The sequence below is a fragment of the Fundulus heteroclitus genome, chromosome 23, assembly GCF_011125445.2.
Source record: "Fundulus heteroclitus isolate FHET01 chromosome 23, MU-UCD_Fhet_4.1, whole genome shotgun sequence".
Classification (NCBI taxonomy): Eukaryota; Metazoa; Chordata; class Actinopteri; order Cyprinodontiformes; family Fundulidae; genus Fundulus; species Fundulus heteroclitus.
In genome coordinates, this window is record NC_046383.1 from 33,044,228 (window position 1) to 33,070,547 (window position 26,320).

Here is a 26,320-nt window from a genome sequence, read left to right on the forward strand (position 1 = left end):
AGAATATTGTGATAAAGTTCTTTATTTTCTGTAATGCACTTAAAAAACATGAAATGTCATACATTCTGGATTCATTACAAATCAACTGAAATATCGCAAGCCTTTTATTGTTTTAATATCGCTGATTATGGCTTACAGCTTAAGAAACCCAAATATCCTATCTCAAAATATTAGAATATCGTGAAAAAGTATACTAGTAGGCTATTCAACTAATCACTTGAATCGTCTAATTAACTGGAAACACTGCAGGGTTTCCTGAGCCTTGAAAAACACTCAGCTTGGTTCAGTAAACTAAATCACAAGTATGGTAGTGGTTAAGAGACGACATAAGATTCTCACAGTAACTGGTGTACTGACCATGGCATTACTGTCCTTGATTGGCCTGCCAATTCCCCTGACCTGAACCCCATAGAGAATTTGTGGGGTATTGTGAAGAAGAAGCTGAAAGACACCAGAGCCAACAATGCAAATAAATCAAGCGCCTGGCAATGCAGACGGTTCCTACAAACGTTTTATGAAAGAACGGGTCGCTCTCAGGAGTTCAATGAACTCCTGCCTGGTTCGGTGATGGGATGCCACCCGTACAACAGGTCCAGTTGTGAAACTTCCTCGCTCCTATATTCACCGGTCACCTGTAAGTGGCTTTATAATGAAGCAATAGATACTGGCGAAGCGAGGGCAGCGAATGCTGAGGCTCTTCGTGCACAGAGGTCAGCAACTTCCTGCAGAGTCAATCTCTACAGACGTCCAAACTTCATGTAGCCTTCACATTAGGAAAGAGGGGAGTCAGACAAATTGGGGGTTCGTTTAAATCTAGATTGTTTATTTAATTTGAACCACTAGTATGGCATCTCTGTATTTTCCTGATATCAGGTGGCTGTAGTAAAAATGTTTAAAACCGTGTAGTTTTCATTCCAAGTAAGGGATAACTCTGTGCAGGTCTGTCCCCTAATATCTCAGTGAAATGCATTGACGCTTGTGGTTGCTCAGTGGGTCTGAACATGTTTGCACGGTGCTGTACAATAGACTAATAGTGATAGCATGGAACCAGTTAAATAGCGTTGGTTTGGACATCAGACGTTTGACACAAAAGATGAAAGAAAACTGATTTTGATGTGAATTACAATGCCGTGACACTAATCTGTGTGTGTGTGTGTGTTTTATTTGTGGGTATTTATAGAGGAAACAGATCTCTCCTCCTTCCAGAGAAGAAAGCTGCATTTATGTGATTTAAATGACAAGAAATCCCTCTGATGCTCCTCTCTCTCTCTCTCGCCCCTTACTTCCTCCCTTGTCTTTCTCACTTCACCTCAGCCCCAGCTCACGCTTATATTTCTATTCAACTTTTCCCCCTTTCAGGGAAAGAATAGGGCGATTATGTTGGGCAGGAAAGCCCATCCTCCTCCTCCTCCTCCTCCTCCTCTCTCCTCACCTCCGATAGCTCCCATGCAATTTTGTACAACAATTACGAAAACAAAACAGAACCGAGCAAACAAAAGACAGAAACCCAATTTCTCCAAATGTCATGTCCGTAATTCCTCTTCAAGCTCGGTTACTCAGCAATTAAAATGAATTACTCAACAGCAGAAAATGGACATTTTCTCTTTTCCAGCTTGTTGTTTCCTGCCCTCTCCAGGAACAAGGTGATTAACTGGGCCAGTGAAGTTTCTGGGAGATCGATGCAGAGCTGCAGGCTACAACAACAAACCTCCTCAGATCTTTGGCTTTTGGAGACTTGACGAAGGCTAGCGGAGAAGATCTATGTGTGAATATATTACCCAGCTGGTGGCTCGGCTCGGATTTTAAATAAAGCACAACCCGACCAGCGTTTAGACGCAGAGTCTCTGCTAGCGGAGGGCAGCTGGAAGTGTTGTTCCTGACAAAGAGAACAAGATTTAGCAGAGACAGAGGAGAAAAAAAGAGAGAGCTTAAAGCGCTACGAGACCTATACGATTTCCTATTTGTATGCGGGTGCCAGACGTCCCGGTGTTTCACAGCAGGCCTGGCAGTGCCGACTTAACAGGACGCCCACAACATCTTAAGCAGAAACCAGACAATAATTTCGTGGCTTGTCCTCATGGGTTGTTTCGCACAAAAGACTCTATAAAGCAGCTCTAACACCTGAACGCTGAGTATGAAATCCTCTCTCCTGATGCAACTCTTGCTCTGCGGTTGCCTGGCTGGAAGTACAAGAGCGACTGAATCTTCACTTTAGGGAAATCTCCACAATTCAGGAATTTTCCGTTGGCAGCAAGTTGGACCTGACATGATTTGTCGCCATTTCCAACGACGTGTTGCTTGCCCTTCTGCTGCCAAATCGGTCCTAACCTGTTGAGGCACCAAAAAGGGTAGCAGCAGATCTTTTAAGTCCTGAAAGTCTGCTAATGGTGGGACATGCTGACCAGGACATGCCGTAAATCTGTGATAGGATTGAGATCTTTTGACTTGAGAGGCCAAGTAAACACCCCAGACTTGATGTTTTGTTCCTAAAATCATCCCTGACCGTTTTTGTGTGTGGCAGAGTGCATTATCCTGCTGAAAGACAACACCTATCAGGGAATATTGCTGCCATTCTAGGGTGAATGTGATTTGGCTACTGGGCTTTGGTTGGTGGAAGATGTCAAAGTCACATCCACAACAATGGCAGAGTCAACACTTCCCAGCAGAACATTGTCCAAAGCCTCACACTGACTTCAATGGGTTACCTTCTTCCCATAGTGCATACATGTTCCCCAGATAACACAGCATTGTACCTAACCATCTAGTGAATGTAGGAGAAAACGTGATTCATCATAAGGCTACCTTCTTCCACTGCTCCTTCATCCGGTTCTGATGCTTACGTGCCCGTGTTGGTGCTTTAGATGCCGGGCGGAGCTCAGCATGGGCACCATGGCTGGTCTGCAGCTGTGCAACCCTGTAAATACTAAACTGGGAATCTGTGAAACCTTTCTCTAGGACTTTCCAAAAAATAGTTCAAAAACAAAACAACTGGACTTTTTGGCCTGACTTACAGGGGAGATGTGGTGGAGGTGAGTATTGAGGTGAAAATTGGAAGGAATCAAACCTATTGCTGTGTTGTAAGTAATTTTGCAGGCCAACAAAATTACAAGAGTTTCGGTTTAATTTGCATGTTATCTAAGCCATAACAACGACTATTTGGGCAATAACATAAAGCTTGGATCTCCACACTACTCCAGACTTTTGAATTGAGAAAGCTTTCTGTATGGGAAGCAAAACTTCTTCAAACTTCGGAAAAAAGTCCAGTTGTTTAGTTTTTTTTACTTTTTTTGGAATGACAATGACCTGGATGACTAAGAATCTCCACCAGCTCTTTCTCCAGGACACAGCATGGACTGTCAGCTCGCTTGTCATTGTCCTATTAACCGTAATATTTTAGATATTCTGTTTTAAAAGCCGATCTTGGGCCAAATACTGTAAATTAGCTCATGCTGGAAGCACCACGATGCACGCATGGGACTGCTGCTTTCTCAGTTTCTCTGTGTTTTTGTGCATCTGTCCCTATCAAATAAACTCAATAAATATAATGGAGCTACATTAGCTTGTCTGTTGGACCCCACCGACCCGTATTTGGTTTCTACATACCGTGGTTTACCCACTGCGCCTTTTATTGGATCACTTTTAATAGTTACAGGCCAAAACTGACTTTATTACTCACTTATGTCTGCCTGGAACAGAAAAAGTCAAATTGACATACTGTAGCGTGCTGTGTTAGGCAGTCAGTCATTTCCATTGGGTCGTATAAAATATAAACTGATATTTGGCATTCTTACAGCAGTAAAGATGCAGCACTCCTCTTACTTTAAACTCTTCTACTTACTCAGTAACCTTTTAAATTAGATTTATTGCTAAATCTCACACTCTGCTCTATTTGTTCCAACTTTCCGATATACTTTGACCCTTTGTTAAACCTTCTTGAATGTTCTGCCCTTTCCAGAAACATGGTTTTGCTTCTTTGCACGAAACGTCCGTTTAAACTCAATGTATTGTGAAAGGCATGGGTTTTGCATGCACACGCACATACGTAACGGCAATTTAAAGACAGTAGACCTAGAAGTCACGTGTTTTAGACTGTGGGAGGAAGTTGGAGTTCTGGAAGAGAACCTCTGCAGGGAGAAACTGCAACCTCTATCAAAAACCCCAGAACCTTATTGCTGCAGGACAGCAGTGTTCACCTCGGTTGGGAAAAAAAAATCTGGCATCTGAATCTGAGATAACAGTTAAAAACACTATAATACCTACAAAGCCCCAGCAAAGGCATGATGCAAACATCCATCCATCCATTTTCTTACACGCTTATCCCTCATGGGGCCGCGAGGGGTGCTGCTGCCTATCTCCAGCTATCAATGGGCGAGAGGCGGGGTTCACCCTGGACAGGTCTGATGTAAACATTAACTTAATTAAAATAAAACCAAAAGAGCCCGAGCATGGCCAAAGAAATGCCAGGTTAAGGTTTCCTCCCAAGACAATTGTAGCTAACATTTTCTTTGACACTGTCTAACCTTTCCTCTCCCTCGTTAACGTCTCCGGCTCACAGATAAAGCTGAATTGAAACAGAGTCAGTACAAATGGAGGCAGATGTGGAATTGACTGTAAATTGTTCCAATAGATTGTTGTTGTCTTGTTTTCTAACAGAAAGCCAGCGTGGGCATGTGCAAAGTACTATGTCAGTGTCTTTAAAAATCTCTGGATATTCTGTATAAAATGATAGAGTTTGCACTTTGAAAACAATATTTTTTCATTCTATTTCTCTTTTTTTTAACCAAAAACTTTTGAGGTTCAGACGATGAAAAATAAATAAATAAAATAATTAAAAACTATAATGTCAGTCTGCCCAAAATCCAAGCTTGTGCGGAAGGGGATTTAGACTGATTAAACCGAACTGGATGATTCTACACAGTCTGAGATTCATGAAACATTTATTCTGTTTGTATAAAGACAAAGAAAAAAAAGCCTTTTCTATGGTTTTCTAGGATTAAATACACATTAGAATTACAGAACCAGACAGACTACAACATATGGAGACTGGAGTACTCTCCACTGATAGCACATCTTTGAAAGCAGTTTAAGATCGGTAAAACATTTTCTTTGAGTTTGTAAATATATCATCTTATTAAAAGAGCTGGATTTCTAATCACACCAGCATTTCTGATGATCTGTATGCAAATAATAAAACTTTTCATGCGGGTATACCGTAAAAATATTTTACTAAAATCATTTAAAACTGTATTGCTGCCCAGCTACAGTAAGCTGCTTCACTGCCAATAGATCAGCTGCAGACAGATGCAACTTTCTAAAACAACACCCATATTGTTGGACTGGAAATAATAGATTTGACAATCACATCAGGTACATTAGAATATCCATTCAGATGAGGCTTGTCAGATGAAAATAACCTTTAAGCAAGCATTTAACACTTTTCATTCAGCCCCATTTCTGTATAACAAATGCTTTATTTTTAAAAATCGGTCTGATGTATATTTTAATCTTAAATATCATATTTTAATTTGCTGTAAATGGAAAATCATCATAAATACCAGAACTATAGACTTTAAAACAGTCCCTGTGTCATGTATCTACATTATATATTTTACTTAGTGTACTAGAGTTACTGAATGCAATGGATGTTTCAGTAATCTAATTTGCATAGCCTACTGTTTATTGCTGATGATAATAAGACAGTTGGATCACTTCTGCCCTGTTTTGTATCAAACTTAAATATGTTAAATGCATTTTCTTGCTTTCCAAAAAGAAACCAGTTTGTCCTCTGATGTGTGGGTGTTACATTTGTTTTTTTTATCTAACAATTCTCTTCTTGGAGCATTTTCTTTGGCGCATAACGTTTCTGCATAACTATTTCAACCCATTTCTGATCAATGTGGGAAAAAAAACAAACATCTAGTAGTTCTACTCTGCTTGCATTAACATATGCACTGTGTAAAAAGGCAGGTTTTTCACATGCAGCATAAACTATACATTTAAATAAAATGCAGGGCCAGTTTAATCTGCATATACGTAACTGCTTTAACTAGAGTAAAGTAATATAAACTTAAAAAAATCAGGATGCGACATTAATGTGCATCTGCTAGTCCATCATACAGGGAGAGGAGTATAAAGTGTGATGGATGGAGATTTCTCTACAATATAATCTGTTTGCTGCACAAATCCAGCAGCAATTTGAAAGGATTTGCATAATGTTTGAAGTAATATGAACACGAAGATCAGATACAACATTTTATTAGATCCAGTAAAAATGGCACATCTGTTCAACCTTATCCCCAACAGGGACTCAGTAAACAGCCACCTACCTATGGGAGCTTTGTCAATTTTTAGTATGTTTGGGTGTTCAAATGTGTAAAGTTGTTAATAAATAAAAACCTAAAAAAAAGGCTGTGTGCTGAACTGCGTTGTGCTTGTACATGTTCAGATATTTCCTCCTAGTCTGGAATTTGCCTGGAGCTCTGACACGTTGAACTGTTGCTGTGGAAACCCAGAGAGACTACACAGAGTTCCTAAGGGTGGGAAAATAAATTACCTATCAAGTTCAAAGTCATGTTCTGTTCCAGGATTATTCTGGTATGTAATGAACAAAACTTTAAAGGATAAAACAAAAAAAAAAATGCTTTGAATTTGATTGATTTCAGTTTATTGTTGCAGCACCAATTCCCAACAAACTAAAAACACTTTACAAGACCAGCAGGTTAAAGTTATTCCAATCCTGTTGAATACACAGTGTGATCCTGTGGCATACAGTTCTGTCCAATACCAATTCATCATGGCTTTTCCAATTGTTGAAAAAATATTCATAAGGAAGCCCGGCCGAGTGCATAGAGTCATTGACTTTGCAGCAATCCCTCTCTGTGAGAGAGCATGTACTGACAGCAAAGCTGGGCATTGGACAATACATTTTCAGAAATTACAAGACTTTAGAGAATAAAAGTTTCTTCTTCATTCAATGCTGGCTGCATTTATGCTGCAGTAATACCACAATCAGGATTTTTATCAAACTGTGCAGTGCAACGGCTGTTTAAGGAGCTGGTCCTGAATCAAACAGGGAAGGGTTTTATCCATCTTTAATCCAAACAAACCAAGTGATGAAAACATTTTTTTTTTCAGATTCCTTTTCTGAAAAGCAAAACTTATTAGAAATTTGCTCCCAGTTTTATTTTCCATTGATCAAAAATGGGATGTTACTACTTTATTTTTTTTAAAGGTATGTCTGTATATTTTTGGTAACTATCATTAGAAAAATTTTAAGACCCTACCTTGTTTCTAAAACGTTTCCTCTGGTTAGATTGCAAAATCAGTCCATCACTTTTATTTTGAAAGAGCATCCGTAAACGGTAATGCCTTTATGCTTAGGCTCCATCTGAACACCTCGATTGGGTAAGGACTATTTAGCCAAAGCGGAAGTGCGTCAACGGTCACCATGATAAGTGCTGTCCGAATAGTGCAGTCAGAAAGGAAGGAGGTAGGAAAAATAGCCTGTATGCCTGTATCCTATTGCAACTAATTTATCACCGGAAACCTGTGATGTCCTTTACCGGCGCAAAGGAATCTCACCATCTTTTGTGTGACATGATGGAAAAACACAGTCCACCTCACGGACATTAACGAAAATGTCCGGAGAGAAGAGAGGGAGACTTTAAAAAACAAACAATAACAGGGGCACAGAAATAAATTATAACAGCCATAAACTGGAAATAAAATACTTATTTATTTTTTTGCATTGGAAGGCACATTAGTTCATTTGCTAAACTATTCATTGTGTGAGTAGTTCATTTATTAAGCTATTTATTTCTAAATTTATTCTTGATAATTGCAGGATTGGTCCTCTGTACTAGAGGGATTCCCTTCTTTTGTAAAAAAAAAAAAAAAAAAAAGTCAGGGATGAAAAAACCCAAACTAAAAAGGCAGAAATTAATAGCACTTGACAGTTCGAACTGTGAGGGCTACTCATTTATTTTTTGATTTAACAAACCAAAATTAAGAAGCATTAGCAAAAAAACAAAACAATGATTCCATAAAAATTAGAAACAACAGATTCTGTTTTCTGTAAAAGAAAAACATGTAACCATAAAGCCTCCGTCTCGGATCACTTAGTCCTTTTATGTCAAGTTGATCTGTTGATCTGTTGATCTGTTGACATGGGCCATGTGTGCATTCAGAGCACGCAGTTGACTGTGGAACCAAAGGGGTGTGGCTTACAGCTCACTTTATTTCCCCCGAACCACGTGTAAGACGTGTGGGTGATATCACCTCAGGTTCCCAATGCAGGCATTTGAAATCCATTAAGTGCTTTAAATACTCGTTGCGCACCATCCTCAGCATGTTGCTATACGGATCAAATTCTGCTGAACAATGGGTTTCTCAGATCCGACGGTCTTTGGAAGATCATCCGGTGCGCCTGCACTCATCTACGTCTGAAGCTGACCTCCCTTTGTTTCATGTTTATTTCACACGCCTGTATTATCCCCTACAATTCATAGTGGCTACAGGTTTGTGACACCCCCCCCCCCCCCCACCCAGGTGGATCTCTTATCTGCACACTATTGGTGGGGTAAACTCAACCCCCTTTCTGTGTCGAGACCTTACAATTGATATTGAGCTGTAGATCACAGATCAAAAGGATGTTCTGGAAGGATCTAGAGCTATAAATAATAGCCAAAAGTGCTTCTGCTTTCTTTCTGTGTCTCTTTTCTACTAACACAGCTCACCACCATCAGGGTGTGACTGTGTGTGTGTAGTGTAAAGCGCTTTGGGGTCGTCGGACTAGTTAAAGCGCTATACAAGTATAAGCTATTTATTTTTTCTCAAACGTGGCAGATGGTCGTTCGCATTAAGCCTGTTTCTCCTGGAGGTTTCTTCCTGTTAAAGGGGGGTTTTCCTCTCCACTGTCGCTATACGCATGCTTGCCCTGGCTCCATGCTCATCCGGGAGGGTGAATGCTGCGATCTGCTGGGTTTCCTTAGATAAAAACTTTTTAACCAATCTGTCTGGGTGATTCGATAGAACTGACTTCGTAAAGAGCCTTGAGATGATGTGTGTTGTAAATTGGCGGCATATAAATAAACTGAACTGAACTGAATTGAGAGTCACAAGGGGAAACTCTAAATGGACAGGTGATTTCTAAGCTAAGTAAAGAGTCGATTTCCATTTTGAACAAATTGGCATTCTATAGTTACTTATTAAGAGAATCTGACTTGTTGACTTAAATCTTTACTGGACTTCATTTGTTTCGCATTTTAATCAATGGGCTACAACTGGAACAAAAGTATGTAAATGTCAAATTTGGATCTATGTGTTAACTGTACACAACTGGGAATGAGTGAACATGAATGAACAAAGGGAAATACAAATCTAAATGTATTATTATTATTATTTTAGGATGAGAACTGGGTTCAATTTGAATTTTTGGAGTTGGAAGGACCCATGATGCATGTAACTCAATCTGACTACATTGCACTAAAAATAAATATTGGGCTGAAGTGTGTTGAAATAGATTTGACTGAATTGGACTGTTCTCTGTAAAGTGCCTCGAAGTGACTTTTTATTGTAAACGTGGCACTTTATGAACAGACCGAAATAAACTGGCCACGTTTAGTTCAGGAGCTGTGTTTACCGCGGCTGAACGCGAGCGTCATTCCCTACCTTCATCTGCCACTTTCCCTCAAGCAAAGCCTGAAAACTCTCCCATGACAAGTTTTCCTGCTGACTGGTACATGTCAGGCTGCAGCATGCATACCGCAGATGCTCGAGAACGCCTCCGAATACCTGCTCGCGCTTTTGCTGTTTTTATTTGACAAACTCGACCGCGTTCACCTTCGGGGTTGGACATGTTTGCCAGCTGCAACTGCGCGTTCCTATAAAGACGGACCCTTTGAGCCCGACTTAGCTCTGACCACGGGGATCTGTCATCACAGGCTTGCAGAGACAAAGGACAGTCCTGCTCTGGTAATTGGGTTGTTGTTTCCTGTCAGTTTCTGTAGTCATTAGGCACCACTTTCCACTTTCTATCACTGCTTTCCTCTCCACCTGTCCCTCTCTCCTCTATCTCTCCTTCCTGTGCTTCTTCTTCCAATTCCCTCCTCTCCTCCGTCTCTTTTGCTCTTTGCCAAAAACATATTCATCATCCTCCTCTGCTGCCCTCGCCGCGCTCTGCCACAGCATACTAATGATGGTGTGCATCTGTGTGTGTGTGTGTGTGTGTGTGTGTGTGTGTGTGTCTGGAAGACACTGTCAGAGTGTGTTTATGTGTTTGCTGCCATAAATTCTTGGGAGGGGGGCGTTACATGGGAGGGCTGCATGCGCTTCTCTGTGTAATACATGCCCGTCCATGTGTTTGATTATGAATGTGTTTTGTGTTTTACTTCAGGCTATAAAAGCCTGATAATAAACCATGCACTCATTTGCCATAAGCCTGTTAACGGCATGCACAGATAAATGCCGCTGAATTCATCTCAGCCCCGCGCTCTCCATCATCGTCATCTCTCCCTCTTCTTGTTTTCTTTCCGTCTGTCTTTGTCTTTATCTCTTGATCTCTGTCGCTCTCGTTTATTTCCTTCTTTTTTGCTTCTTCCACACTTTGTGCTCCTCTTACCTAAACCATTCCTTAATCTGGTCTTCCTCCGAGACCAACGAGAAAAAAGACAAAAGGCGAGGATTTCTGTTTTAGATATAAAATGAAAAAGTCAAACTATATGTTGATCTTGTATTCATTAAAAAGATGGATTGTATAAAAACTAAATCCGTAATTCAGTCCTATATATCTGGATGTTTTCCCAACAGCGTTCAAAATTCTACACATATTCTATAAATAAAACACAGAAATGATGTGTTTATGTAAAAATCTAAAGTTACAAAACATTGTTTTTATCAGTTGAGCATGATAATGTGTCAATTTAAATGCAAGTATAACATGCAATACAGAGCACTACAGCAGATCCTTCCTGCCCACAGACAGCAGCATCTACTAAAACTCTTTGAAAAATAGTATGAGTCACAACAACATTTAATTTTCCTTTTTGATTTTTTTTTTAAATTATATTTGAATCAAACTTAATTAACAAAATGTTACACAGGGATACTCAGTCGGTGGTTCAGGAGATTTTAGAGGAGCAGAAATGAAGAATTAAGGCGTCTGATGTTCTCCTCAGGCATCGCAACAAAAGGTAACTCTAACAGGTGGGATTTGAGAGAGAGCAAATTATTGTGTTAATTTCTCAAAGATAAAAGCGAACAGACATGTTGGCATTAGCTTTAGCATTAGGCTGCAGCTTTACGTGATGAGACAGACACAGTCTAAACTACATAAATAAATACACTGTATAAAAACGCAAACTAAGTTTTTTTGTGCTGTTTGCCATTCTGACTAGGCTTTTTCGTTTTAGAACAGTTAATGTTTTCAAAATTATTTCTATTTGTTAAAAGGCAGAATACAGAAAAAAAAATTCTTTTTTTTCTGTATTCTATATATCACCAAGACAACTCTGTTTAAACAGTTTGGCAAAGCCCAGATGATGAGAAGCTTTGTTAGTATTAATGATGTAAAGAAGCTTTGGAAGCTTTTTATACTGTAAGTTGTAGGCTGTGGATGTGTTTTGGATTTCAAAAAATTTCAGCAAGAGAATTGTCGACCTATCCTAATTTTCAGTTGCCTAAGGGCAACAATTGCAGACAATTATATGCAAGCATGAATAACATGGGAATGTCTGGCTGTCATACTGTTTTTCTGTGTCTCACAAAATGAATACATGTTTGTAGAAATCTCTACAAAATCTCCAGAAAAAAAGCTAAAAGATCTTGTTAAGAGGCTGACTAAAGCGAGAACGTCTTCATCCACAGTGGGCTGGGTCCCAAAACGGCCTGAAAGGCAACTCAGCGAGCATGAAGCCATTACTCTAAAAACAACATAGACTGCCAGATAACATAAATACTGGAGGAGGGACTGGTGCAAAATCAGAAAGGACAAATACTGAAGCAACATTTCAAGACTTCAACCAGGTTAAACTTTGGGTTCAAATGGATCTTCTAAAATAACTATGACCCAAAGCATACAGTTACAAAGTAGCTTTGGAACACAAAAATATGGGATGGACATCACAAAGATCTTATTTTAGTTAAAAGACAAACATATCCTACACATTATTATGGGATTTAGCAAGGATAAATCCTAACTGGGACAGTCCTGTTAATCCTGACCGACCTAAAGCAGGAAAAGCTAGATGGCGAGAAAAAAATAATTTCAGTTATACATCCTCTTATACAATGTCTGTAACCATCTGTTTTTAATCATATCTTTTAAAAAAGGTCTGTAGTGGGGGCTACAAATAGATGCTAAATTGCCCAAGTAACATAACTGGTAAGTCCGTAAAATGGGATACAGTCACCGTATTAATGTAGAGCATTTAATGGGGGAAATTCAGGTTGTTATTTTAGCGCCCTTTAAAGCTACTGAGTTTCCAAGCATATGCATGATGTTGATTTTAATGAGGTATCAGACTGGGACCTGGTATCTGAGACTGCCTGCTCTTAAATGACCCAGATCGGTATTAAGGACAAAAAGTTTCTGATAGTAACATAGAAATCTAAGTTCCACATCATTAATACTGATATTTAAAATATGACTTAAATAGGCACAATACATAATAACTTTGTGAATAACTCACAGCGTCTTTTAAAGGCAGCAAACTAAATGAACATGTGACGATGATAAATTAATAACACTTTTTCTTTTTCATCCTGTCTACTCACCACGAGAGAAACAGTTTAACACTGGGCACAGTTCTGAATGCACACTAAATTTTGGTAATTAAAATATCTAATTTCAGTGTAATTATAACAACTAAAACCACTGTAAATGACCTGCCATCATTTATAATTATTATGTCTACCCTGGTTGTAATTATACAATCAAAAGACAAGTTAAAAGGGGATGGGAGGAATCTGTATCTTTTCATTAACAGAGAATATCTTGCCGACTCTTTGATGAGCGCTGATATCCGTCTGCACGGTGGGGGAGGAAGCAGAAGCACGGACCCCACTGACTGCTTTGAACTCATCTCTGGCATCATTAGTGCATGATGACAGTGATTAGCAAAGAGAAGGCCACAGTGCCAATTTTCATACTGAAAAACAGGACAAGCTGTGCAGGACAACAGCACGGCCCATATTTAATGTGCCCTACGGTGACAAATCTGACTTCCTTAGTCAGTGGACCCTGAATAAACACACTGACATCACAGCGCTTATGAATAAAACACAACAAGGTGTTAAAAAAAGACCAACCAGATAGCATATAATGTCCAAATTTGACATATTCATGGTTCCACCTTATTCTTGGGCAAATCTAAAATTAAATGAAACGCCCGTAGTGCAGTTACGCGACAAGTAAAAGATGGGTGATAATGTGTAAAATAGTGAGACTTGCAGCTGCTTCTTCTCACTCCTGCTATCTTTTACATAAGCCCTGCCAGGTCTGTTAATATAAGGTGTTCTGGTCAAGCGGTAGCAGGGAAGAACGAGCTGGTGGATGTGTGTCCATCCGACTAAGAATGCTGGTCAGAACTGGAGCAGAAATGGTGTCAACCGTAACAAGAGTTTATGTCACAAGTAGTACTTCACCACTGTGGTGAATTAATGTATAGATACACCAGGTTCATCACTGAGTGCTTTTAATCTCCGGGTCTGTTAGGAGTCAAACCTCGCATCTCAGATAACGTTCCACCTAACTTTGTCCTTCTCACTGAAAAGAATCGTCGGTATCTACCGCAAAAATAAAAGTAGCACACATATCAAATCATCCCAAATCCATTTACATTTTTTTTAAGTTTCAAAGACTATATTCAAAACAAAAACTGACTCCATGTAAAAGGCGATTGATGTTATGCTAAACTGGTCCTTAGATTGTATTAAAATTGTGACTTAAAGAAGTATGCCATTGGTTGGCATATAATAAAGGGATACCACTTAATAGCAAGATAACCCTTATGAAGGCTTTATAAATAGTCAATATCAATATGTTAGGCTACTTTATAAAGGATTATGGAATTATAGGGGAACTATAAGAAACTTTTGCATGATGATAAATAATTGCTACTTAGCAAAGCACTGGTACCTTTAAACCTTAAAGTCTTAAGGTTTTACTGGGCGGCTCTGTGCTCTAAAAGAATAAATAAATTGTAGGATGTAACTGAAAGACTCAGGAAGGACACTGATTGTGTCAAGGTAAAATCATCACATTTGCAACAACACAGCCGATGACTTGACACAAAGGTTTCCTTTAAGGCAGTATAATCACATTTAATTAGTTAATTCTTGACCTGTTTATGCAGATTGAAAACTGCTACAAACCCAGCTATGCATAACAATGGGCTCCATTAACATGTATCCAGGGCACCTATATACAACTAATCGAGATCAACAGTAAGAAAAAAGGGGATTTTTTTCTTGCAGTTCTTGTCAGATTGCCAGTAACTTTATGCACGTGAAAATGCCAGACTTTGATGAGTGTTATCTATGTTTTCTTACTCCAGCTGGTGCATAATAGTCTACCGCTCACATTCGCATGATCCTGTTGCTACACAACTCTCCACGAAAAGGGAAAACTCACTGGAGAGTTTGTCCCAGCCGTTATGATAGCGGGCCTCTTGTTTGGCATCTCAGACTCCCCGTTCATTTAAGAATCCAGACTTTTCTGTGACTCTCCAAATCAGTCTTTTGTTAGCCCTGCTTTCATCAACGATCCTTGAAATGCTTCTAAAATTTGATTTGCAGTCCACAGATGCAATAAGCGAACATGACATTTGAAGGCTGCTTTGCTTGGAGAACTCAGCAGAAGCAGCAGCTGGTTTGATCTCATTAAAAAAAGAGCGAGGGAGAAATGATCTCGGGAGCGTTCCTGGCTGTGCTTGGAGCCGAGTAAAGGATCTGAGCACCTTCCCTTCCTGCCTGACTGACCTTGTGGCACCGCAGTAATGCATCTGACTCAGGGTCAGAGGGGTTACGTGTTCAGATCACATCAAGGCCACTTTCTCCAACACTGTGTGTTGACTTTTGTACTCAACATAATCCCTGTCATACCTTGAAGTTGAATGGGCGCTATTTGAAAAATTTCCGGTTCTGATTTATGTGAAAAAAATTGACAAGAAAAGTGCATTCACTGCCCTCTTTAATCACTGGTATTTTGCTGGTATTTCAGTAAATACAGTGTCTTTTCGCGGCATTAATACCACTTGAACTCTTTCACATTTTGTCAGATTACAAACATAACCTTCAATGGATCATATTAGAATTTTGTGTGACAGAGCAACACAAAGCGATGCAGGCTTCTGGCATTGAAGGGAAATGGTGCACGGTTTTTAATAGATTTTAAAGATGCAAATTTGAAAACACACTTTTTTGCACACTTTTTTTTTGCTCAAAGTGTGCAAAACCAAGGCATGCTTCGATTCAACAGTTTGTAGAAAGTGTCGAATCAAATGCTGATTCTACACATTGTAAAATCTGCGATGTTCTTTTAGAGTAGCTCGGCATCAGCGCTGCAGATGTGAAGATTGGTCACATCTAAACAGCTCCAGCTCAGTCCGACTAGATATTTTCATTTGGGTTCGGACTTTGACTGGGCCACTCTAACATCTTACACCAATAGGCTTTGATGTAAACCACAGTGTTTCCTTTCCTCTAATGTTGCGCTGTATTTAGCTCCATCCATCTTCACATCAGTGTTGACTAAAGCACACCCGCAGCATGCCACAGCCACCAACACGTTTTACAGTGGCGATGGTGGGTTCAGGGTGACCAGGAAGGCTAGTTTGTCACCAATCAGCATTTTGTATGCAAGTTAAACTCTGGTTTCATTTGTCCAGGGGCACTTTTTCCCACATGGCTTGTGGCAAACTGCAAACAGGACTTGCTTTTGCTTTCTTTTTGTTACTCTTCTACAGAGGTTAGACTAGAAATCTTTCATTTAGGAGTATTCAAGTGAAGGATTCTGAAAAACATATGCATGCTTTGCACATTTTTTTAAAAACAAAAATAAAAAAAACCCAGAATAAATAATAATAATAATAACAATAATAGAAATAACGACTTTATAATGATAAATAATAATAATTACAGTTGAAAACTACGCAACACTGTTGGTCTATCACATAAAATCCTGAACAAAACATTGAAACCAATGGTTGTTATTTGCAAGATATATGAAAAGGTAGAGCAGGCGTGAATACTTTTGCAGGGCCCTGTTATAGACCATTTCAGATATGGATTTCCTGTATACTGTCACCAGTTTATTAATAGGCACATTTATATTTAGTAACAGACTTCACTGCGGAGAGATCTCACCTGTTGTTCAGCCTCTTCTTCATCACTGCTGATCTTCAGGTCGTCCTCCAGCATCCTGCGCACACAAACACAAGGGCAGGCGGGTTACCGCAGCCATGACCTCCTGTCTGCCCACGTCACCTCAGACGTGGCCACTTGTTACCTGCGGTCCCCCTTTGCGGAGCCGTTGCGGGCTAAACGCGTGGATCACGCAGCTGTAACAGCGATGGGGATTCATGTTGGGGAAGAAGGAAGGAAATGGACTTTCACCCGCTACAAAATCCTACCAGATGTTAAGCTTTTAGAGCGCGGAGGGACAGAGCAGATTGTTTTCTCACCTGGGAACCATCTGGCCGGCCGCTGACCTTCAGCCAAGCATTCCTTTGGACCGAGAACGACTTGCTTTGCACAGATCAGTCTCTAACAACTGATGTTTGATACCACAGGGTCACTCATTTGAAAGGAAGAAACTGGTGGTTGCCTCGTTCACTTCTGCTGTTTGCGTGTGTTTTACTCTCTGAGCAAGGGGGGGGGAAAAAAATCGTACACACCTTCGGGACGATAACACAACCTCCCTATCAGCATCATCTGCTCCTTAGCAGACACATTATTTAGTATTAATGAGGAGCAGCAAGTTTCTGCAGTGTTTTATTGCTTTACACACACACACACACACACACACACACACACACACACACACACACACACACACACACACACACACACACACACACACACACACACTTATCCTTTTATTTTGAGCTGGCACTGCTATTCTTATGACAGGAGAATCCCCTGAAGGCATTTTTACTGCCTGACGAACCACTCTTGTCAGTGACTGCACCGCTAACCCCCCCCCCCCATAGCCCCCCCCCCCCCCCCCCCGACACAGACTTTTTTTTTTTTCCTTACAAACGAGTTCTGAATAACTGAAGCACAATGAGGGGAAAAGTCTGCACGAGTACGGGGCAAGGATAGATATGTTTGAATGGATGAATAATGGATTCATATTTTATTTCATAAGGAGGGACAGATGGAGAGAGGGCGATAGTGAGCGAGCTGCAGATGATAATGATCGGGAAGCGAGTGGCAGGTGGGCCGGTGGTGCGGACGTGAATAAAATGAACCGGGGGAGAGTAAGCGCTGGTGGGGGGCAGACGCAGTTACATTTAAAACCGTTAAGGACCAAAGCGCAGATGCAACGTGGAGCCTCCCATGTCTGCAAGGTGCAACAGTGGCGAAAAGAAAATGAAAAAGAAACGTTTTAAGGTAAAAATGAAAGTCTGCCTCACAGAACGTGAATGTTTTCCAAAACCACATCGGAACGAGGGCGCAGGAATTAGATTATTCCTCATTACTAACTTTGAGACGCAGATTCCGACCAGCACAACATGCGTGAATGGACCGGCTTCGAGGACGGATTGTGAAGCTGAACGAGCAGCTCTCGGCTCTAATTTCGCCCGTTACCGCTTCAAACATGGAAGAGCTCTGGAAGCTTTTCAGCTGCCAATTTGGTTTATTGGTGCTTCAGGGGGACAGAGCTGTGACTTTATTTAAATGACTTCTGAGTTACTGGGTAAAACAGGCTTCACATGTAAAAAAACTAAATATATATATATTTAAAAAAAAAAAAAAACAGCTACTGGGATGAAGGAGGAGCAAGAGAGGAGATACAAGTTTGTTGCTTGGAGTAAAACTAATATCTAGTCAGTATTTTAGTCACAGTGCCTGGCAACCATTTCCATACCTCTGAAAGGTTTCAACGTTTTGTCAGGTTGCGATCCCAAACATCAATGTGCTTTATTTAAATTTTATGCGACAAACCAACAACAAAGAGAAAATAATTGTGAAAGGGAAGGATAATGATCAACAGTCTTTTTACAAATACTGATAGGAAACGTTCACATACCTTTACCTCCAAATTAAAATCCAGTGCCACTATTGGCCTTGTTTACTTAATTAAAAAAATGCGATGACTCGTGTATGATTACCTCATAAAATAACATCCCAAGCAAAAGGAGAAAGGTTATGGCACTACACCAACCCTGCACGGACATGACTGTCCACCTACACTGAAAGGCTGCACAACAAAAGCAATAAACAGAGAAGCTCCAAGAAGGTCCATGGTAGCTCTGGAGGAGCTGCAGAGCCCCAGTACTCAGATTGGGGTATTACCAGTCCAGCACGCCACAAACCTGGCCGACATAAAAGAGATGAGAGAAGAAAGGCACTGTTGAAAGCCGTAAGACGTCCCATGATAATTTGCTTCAAGCCACGGAGGGAACGCAGCAAAGATGTGAAAGACGGTGCTCTGGTCGGATGAGACGAAATCTGAACTTTCATTATACTCTGCTCACCACCTGCACACTGAAACATGGCGGCGGCGCCATGATGCTGTGGGGACGATGTTTTATCAAGGACAACTGGCAAAGAGTCTCCTGATGTGCAATGAGACATTCCCGAACGACTTGCAGCTGCATTTTCAGGTTCCCAGTTATACTCCAGCTTGTGTTGGTCTGCCACATAAAATCCCAAAGGAAAAACACTGACGTGTGGAGTTGTAGCGCGGATCAAGGAGAGAAACTATTTTGTACGGCGGTGTAAAAAGACCAGTTGAGTGAAGCTAAGCTGTTTCCGCACCTTGAAAGCAAAGTTTTTTAAATAGCTTTCTCCTTAAACACGTAATCTTGTCAGCACATTAATGCCAAGTCCTTCTTTCAACAGGGGAAAAAATGTTATAATGGTAATTATTAACACAATATACCAATGTTTTACTGAGCATTTTCTTTACCAGAAAGTAGCTGCAGTTACATGAATATATTTTAACTCTGACACACCTACCCGGAAACAGATGACCCTGTCTGACTACAAGGCGCCAAAATGCTCAAAGTGGACAGAACCCCCATGGAGACAGAGTGAAAGTGGCAACAGCATCGGCCATTAGCAGGTAACATCCTGTTCCCTCCTAATCTGCCACCTGTCTCTTGCTGGTAAATACTAAATAGCAATCTTTTCACCCGGAACAGCAGTGAGAGTTGAACCTGTAACCCTGGCATTGTTAGTGCCTTGCTCGGCACCGGGCCTTTGGCTCAGGAAACAGTTTCGACGGGTGGGCCGACACGGAGACCCAGTGCGGAGACACCGGCGCTCTTGGTGCGGCTCTAAAACGAGGAGACACGGAGTGATTCCTGGCGTTGTGAGGCGCCGCCGTCAAAGAGCTGACTCACTGCAGGAGAGGTTCTGTTTGCTCTCTTCTTCTGCTCGGCTGCACATGTGCAGCTGCCTGGACATAATGTGATTGGATCATGGCTAAGTGAAAGCAGCGAGGAACGCTCTTAACCAATCGTTCTGATGAGTGAAAATAATGAATCAGCAGAGGTCCGTCGGTGCTCCTGCTGCCGTTGCGCAGAAAGCATCCGGTTTGTTGTAAAGATTCACAAAAACATGTAATAATAACCCCGAATTACACGTGAACAACACGAGGCAGGCCCGTTTAATACGTTGAACACTTTATGCTTATGGGGAATCTCAGAAGACAAACATTGAACAGCCTAATGCTTGCAGTAAGTGAAGCACTGTGTTTGCTATTTGCAATTATTACGGGCAAATTAAACAAGCAGCTCTTTCTTTACTCTCAAAGCAGATGAATTGACCCGTTTGTGTGGTGAACGGAACAAGGTTATTAGCTGTAGATCCAGGAAATAGTTTCCTATTACAAATCTAGCTAGTGTCGTAACCTGGAAAACCTTTATCCTGGTGCCTTGCTGAGTAGTTGTTTTCCAGTCGGAAAGTTGTGTGCTTGATTCCCGTTTCCTCCTGCCACATGGGCAAGGCACTTAACCCCTAGTTGACGACCACACAGTGTGTGACTGTGGCTCTAGCGTGAAATGCTTTCAGTTGTTGGTGGGACGGGAAAAAGCGCTGCATAGACTCAGTCCATTTCCCACTCAACGGTAATGAGACGCAGTTCCAGGTACGCAGATTGTCAATGTTGTCATTGCTAAACAGGGCTTGCCCATTGTCTCAGCATGTCAAGCAGTTTAATGGTGTAAAATCACCAGTGGACGACGCTCACACTCTGACACTCGATGTGAGGAAAAGTGCCTCCAGCAATGATCCTCGGCAAGCGTAGACGACGCATGAACAGGGAGCCTCAACAGGATGCAGTTTGAGAAGATTTAGCGACGCTAAGGAAACTACTTCCTTGGTTTTAAATGTGCCTTTCCAATTATTTTAGGCGTACGTAACATTTGAAGGTAACCAACACCTATGAAAAATATGGTCTAACCTGAATACTGGAGAATATTCATAGTAGGGGTGTGCCAAATTATCGTCATGACGATGCATCGCGATTCTAATATTCGCGATCCAATTAATCGATTCTTGAGGCCAAGTATCGATTATTAATTAAAAAAACTAACGAATAAAATGGATGAATGGTTGGGGAAAAAACAAGTGGAATACAACTTCCAGTCCAGTAGATGTCGCTGCGGATGTGTTGACGCCCGCTGCCTTGTGTCACAAGCATTTCTGGCCGTGAGATACTGCGACGAGTCATTCATAAACAAAACATGGAGGAGACTGAGAACATTCGCCCGGCTCCCTCACCTGTCAAGTCAGATGTTTGGCAATTCGCAAACATTGTTACATCATAATGAAATACTGTGGGAACACAACAAACTTAAAGGCACACATGCAGAACCGCCATCCAGAAAAACAAGAGCCGCGAGCGCCGCAAGCACTGATTAAACAAACGACATTCGATTGCAAGCTAGCCCCAACATCTACACGCGCAAACATTTGAATGTTTTAATTTAATTGGTTTAAAGGACCACTGAGGCCATGTAAACGGCACTGATTATCTTTATTTTGTTATTTTAAGTTTTATAAATACTAAGCACTTTCTGTCCGTGTGTCCACTCCAGTAATAGTAATATTTGTGTCCAGTAACGGTAATATTTATTTTCATGGTAATACCTCCAAAAGTCGTTTCAATAAATACAAATATGTATGAATTCAGTTGCTCATACACAGCCTGTCAGCCACTGGTAATGGCTGTATTTTTTTCTAACAGTGTTCCGTGAAAATATCACAATGCATTGCGATGCATCGCAATAAGTCAAGTATCGTGATGCATCGTGATAAAATCGCATCGTGGCATGTGAATCGTGATTCTAATCGAATCGTGACTTCTTTGGCAATACCCACCCCTAATTCATAGTATTTTGAGGATGTGATTTTGAGGATATGATAACAGATAAGCTTGGCTTTATTTATTATGTTTTTCTTATCATCAAACTTCTGAATATTTATTTACCCATGTGACATTCATCACATGGGTATAGGACATTTCTGTTGTCCACCTCTCCAGCACCAGTGTCACTGGACCGAGCCGTTCTTTTAGTCCCTGGATCGTGCTTTCTTGGATTCAACCTTTAGTGTTGGCTTATTTTTACTTCATGGATTTAGTTAGTGGTTTCTGTATCATTTTAGTACTTTTGTCTGTTAGATTTCCTCCCATTTTGCCCTGTCATTATTCTCCCACAGATCCCTGCCTACTTTGCTCTCACCTGTCACTCATAATGCTCATAATGCCTTTCTCTCCTCACTTCGCTGTATCTTAGCCACCTGGTCACACCTCTCAATGCCGGATCCTCCGTGAAAAATGTTCACAAGTGATCAGTTGCTTTTATGTTCAGGGAAACTGTCTAGAATCACGATGTTAAATGCTTCAGAACTTTCTTATCTTTTAATGTTTTTAACCTTTGCAGTGGTCCAGCGAGCTATCATATTTCTTTGAATCGTTGCTTGAACTCACAGACTGTCTCCTCATCATACAATCTGTCTCTATCTCTTCTTTGACTGATTTGATAACAAGGGGATGCAGCTTCGAACAAATTCCGTGTTTTGGTTATTGTATATTTTTTTATGTAAGGGATTAAGGCATTAACAGAAATACTAAGTGCTCTCACTTAAAAACCAAAAAAACATAAAAACAACATAAGATAAAGGCGATTCAACACAAAGTCACGTTCGACTCTTTTCCTCAAACGAAAAGCAGCTACTATGGCTTTTACAAATGACCATAATTTGATTTATGTCTCTAATCCCCACATTTAAACAGCATTCAAAGAACAAGGAATGACCATATGCTGGCCTCATCCATCTTACTTTTGCTGTAAACGTCAACTTTCTATTCTTATTTCAGTGATAATAATGGAAAATTCAAGTTTTTATCAAGACAGTAATATTTGGGAAAAAAACTGAATTCTTTGTGGGAAACTTTAGCTTTAGCAGCTAAAACAACAATGAGAAATACAGACATGCTAGCCTATTAGCCGGGAGGCATGGCGTTAATGTACAGAGCTGTTTTTAAGTATTTGTCCCTTTTTAGATGTTTCTTCTGCTTTTGTTTTTTGTTTTTACAGACTTAAACGTTTCATTATATCAAACCCATTTTGACGAAGGTAACTTCGGTAAATATAAAATGCATATTTTAAAAGATTCTTTTTGTTATGAAGAGAAAAAAGCCATCCAAACAGACCTAGACCCGTGTGTAGAATAGATTTTTTCTTGTTAAATCATGAATTAAATGCAAATAAACTGACTATCCCCATTTAATGAAACCCCAGTAGGACCAAGAAATAATTGAAATAGAACCTGTCTGACAACATGAAGTGGGCGGAAAGATCGCACGGAGCAACGTACCATGGCATGACCTGAAGAAATTCAAGAACCGGTGAGGACAATCGTTATCAATTGACAGGAAAAGGGTCACAAGTCTGCCAACATGGCTGAGTTAAACCAATTCTCCTAACAAGTGTCAGTGTGAGGCTTTTTTTTATTAGATTCTAGTCAGCTCACCTGTTTCTCAGCCTGCTTACACCTGCCTTCCACACTGCCAGAGCGTCTGGTCTGCTCTGCCTGTACGCCGCTCCCAGTTCCTGTTGGCTCAGCCTGCCAGACCCTGTGGTCCTGCAAGCCACCGGCCCTCGCTGAGGAGGGATTCCAGGAGGGATCCAGGGCTTGTGCGCTCCTCATTTTTGCTCGGTGAGCCCGTGTGTATCTGCTGTCAGCTCTGCCCGCTCTGGTGAGCCATCAGCCTGCTTCTCTGGTGAGGTCTTGGTCTGTTTTCTGCTTTATGGATTTCGTCAAGCTCCTCTGGACTGTTTTCTGATGGCCGGTCTACTTAATCATCTCCTGTCTTTGCTGCCATCTCCTCTCTGTCAGCTACTCCAAACCTTTGCAATAAACTTTTAAAAATGTACTCTGCGTCTGCCTTGACTATTAGGGTTCCCAGATCCAGTCATTACAAAGAAGAGTGGGCCAAAATTCCTCCACAGTGACGTAAACGCCTCTTTGCCATTTACTGCAAGCATTTTTCATGGCAGATGGTGCACCAAGTTATACGGTTTAAGGGGAAATGACTTTGCCACGGGGACAAGTTTGTTGGGATGATTGCTGTTTTGCTTTAATGGCGTCCTAGCTTTTACAAGAAAAAAAGCAAAAGTCATCTGTAAGGTGGAAACAACGTTTTCATGGCACTTCATGTGAAACACTGCACCTAATGTCTCAGAGTGTCCAGTAATTTTCTTTGCAATACCAGCAGAGCATAGGGTAGGCCAGCTGGAGCTGCTAAACTTGTAGTAACTAAAACCACCATGAGTCCTCGAGGAACGCAGCATTCCTGGACTACACGGCAAGGCCGAATTCACTGGATGGTCTTTAACTCGCACAGAAAATACTGGTTCAAATAACTGTTGAGCTTTCGCCATTACTCAACAAAACCTTAATGTTATATTTGATAAAAGAGCTGAACGCATATTAACACAGCATACTGTTATGCTATTGACATTATTTAATGTTTTCCGGACATGCTTCATAGACTTAGCCCTGCCAGCAACAGGGTATCTGAATTAACCACATTAATTCTCAGATTAATGCAGACAAGCACTCACTGACGTTTTCCTTTCACACGAGTTACAAACGCGCGGTGCCTAGCCGTAATTGTTGACGTTCAAGGTGCTTGTAGTTTGTCTGACTGAGTAATTAAGCGTTTCATGTGGTTAAATACATGGTAAGTGAGGATTACAGGGCGGCTTTACGAGCCAGGATTTTTTTTCGCCTTCTTGTTCTCCTCCTGCTATGAATCCCGCTCTGTGAGTGATGTGGAGTGGACTGCAGCCAGAGGTGTTGCAATATGCTCCTGGCTCAGGTTAAATTAATGGAGCTGCACTTTCCCGCTCTGATCCACACAATCTTTTTCTTTTTTTTTTCCCCCCCCTTCCTTCCACCAGTGAATTCCATCCAAGAGTCAGATTTAATTTTACCTCGAGGCACAAGAAACAGCGGCGGGTCAGAAACTCTGCGTTTGGCTGTGTGTCTGCGTTAGAGGGAGGTACTCACGACTTCTGCGGTGCGGTCGGCGGTTTAGCAGCAGGCTTGTTAGCTGGCACCGTGCATCTCTCTGCAACACAACAGGGGACACGACAGAGGACATTCAATCATTCTTGACACTGTTTTGCATGTGTCAAGGTTTGTCTGGGTCTGTTTGCTTTGTGCTTGACCAGAAGCCAAACTACCATCACTGGAGTCCCGTAGCATTGATAGACTGGAGAATGACTCTGCTCCTGGCTCCTGGTTCATTGGGGTGCCTTTGTGTGTTTGCCTCGCTTAGCAATGCCGCTTTGAGGAGGAGCAGAGCATTAATGTTCTTTTGCAACAGACCTGAGAAGATTATTTATCGGCCAAGATGCATGTGCAGATTTTTGGAACCAGGTCCTTTGAATTCATGTTACGTTTTGCGTAATTTTTTTTTTTTTTTACAGAAAGCAAAGAAACAGGCAGGCGGGGAATATTCAGCCTTACAGTTGCACGGCAAACATTCAGACCTGGCTTTAATAAAAATCAGCGGCGTCCAGAAATCACTCGAGGAAGCGTTATTTAGAATTGCTCCACATATGCAGGTGTGGGCCAGGGGATCTCGCTGAAAGCAGTAAATAGTAAAAGTTTGATGATGATGTATACCTTTTGTGTCCCTGCCTTCTTTGTGATAAACATCACTGCAGCAGGGAACACCCCCCGTCTTCACCTGCATCAACGTTGACGCCAGTTTTCACACAATCTGCTTGTTGCAAACAACACTGGCCTTTGCAAATCCAGCACATTTTCCTCTGGCTGGACTTTACATGAATATACATGAATATGGTGGGTTTTCCCTTAAATGCATACAAAATGCCTCATTTACTATTGGGCAAACTCCTTAAGCGAAGGGAAACACCGTTTAGTCCACGGCACAATTTTGAGACAGGATCCTGTTTTTTGTGATAAAATAAACAGCCATCCAAACTCCGCATGCAGATCTTTTCTAATCTGCCTGGAATTGGGAATGCTAGCAGCTCTACTGTCCAGCACAGTCTCTACATGCCAAAAGCACTGGTTCAACTGCCTTTACACACACATTAACTTTAATTACGCTCCATTCTCTAGGAAAAGGTTTTAAAATCTTCTTGTCTGACCCTTTTATTAAAACAGCTTCAGCTCTTTTGTTAAGGCTGTTTTCAATGCTTATGAGAGTGTTTATGGGAGTCTTGAGCATTTTTCCAAAGCATTTCTGAGGTTAAGCACTGATGTTGGACAAATATGGCTGTCTCACCCTCCTAAAGCTGTTCTATCTGGGTTCAAACCCACTCAGCCATGTATTTAAGGAACCTGCTCGGTAGTCTAACGGGGACCACAGAACCCTGTTTTGGCTTTGCAGAAAATATTGTTTCTGTTTTACGTAATACACAGAGAACCTCTAAGATCACACTAGCTACCACAACACCTTTTATCAATATCATCGTTAAACTTTATCGGTATAGGTTCACACAGAAGTAACTGTCAGATTTTTTGCATAAACAAACATTAAAAGATTAGTATTTGCACACCATCAAGCTAAAGACCAAACTGCTTTCTCGCACACCTTCTGAATGATGTT

The 26,320-nt window shown here is 41.0% G+C and overlaps 1 protein-coding gene across 1 annotated transcript in view; it reads right to left on the reverse strand.

Moving 5' to 3' along the window:
• aff2 (AF4/FMR2 family, member 2) overlaps positions 1-26,320 on the reverse strand; it is a 231,770-nt gene that overhangs the window by 62,449 nt on the left and 143,001 nt on the right. The window contains exons 8-9 of the mRNA XM_012864607.3: positions 24,748-24,808; positions 16,363-16,417 (exon numbers count right to left, since the gene is read on the reverse strand). Of these exons, the coding sequence (XP_012720061.2) occupies positions 16,363-16,417; positions 24,748-24,808 (116 nt within the window). The remainder of the gene's footprint in view (positions 1-16,362; positions 16,418-24,747; positions 24,809-26,320) is intronic.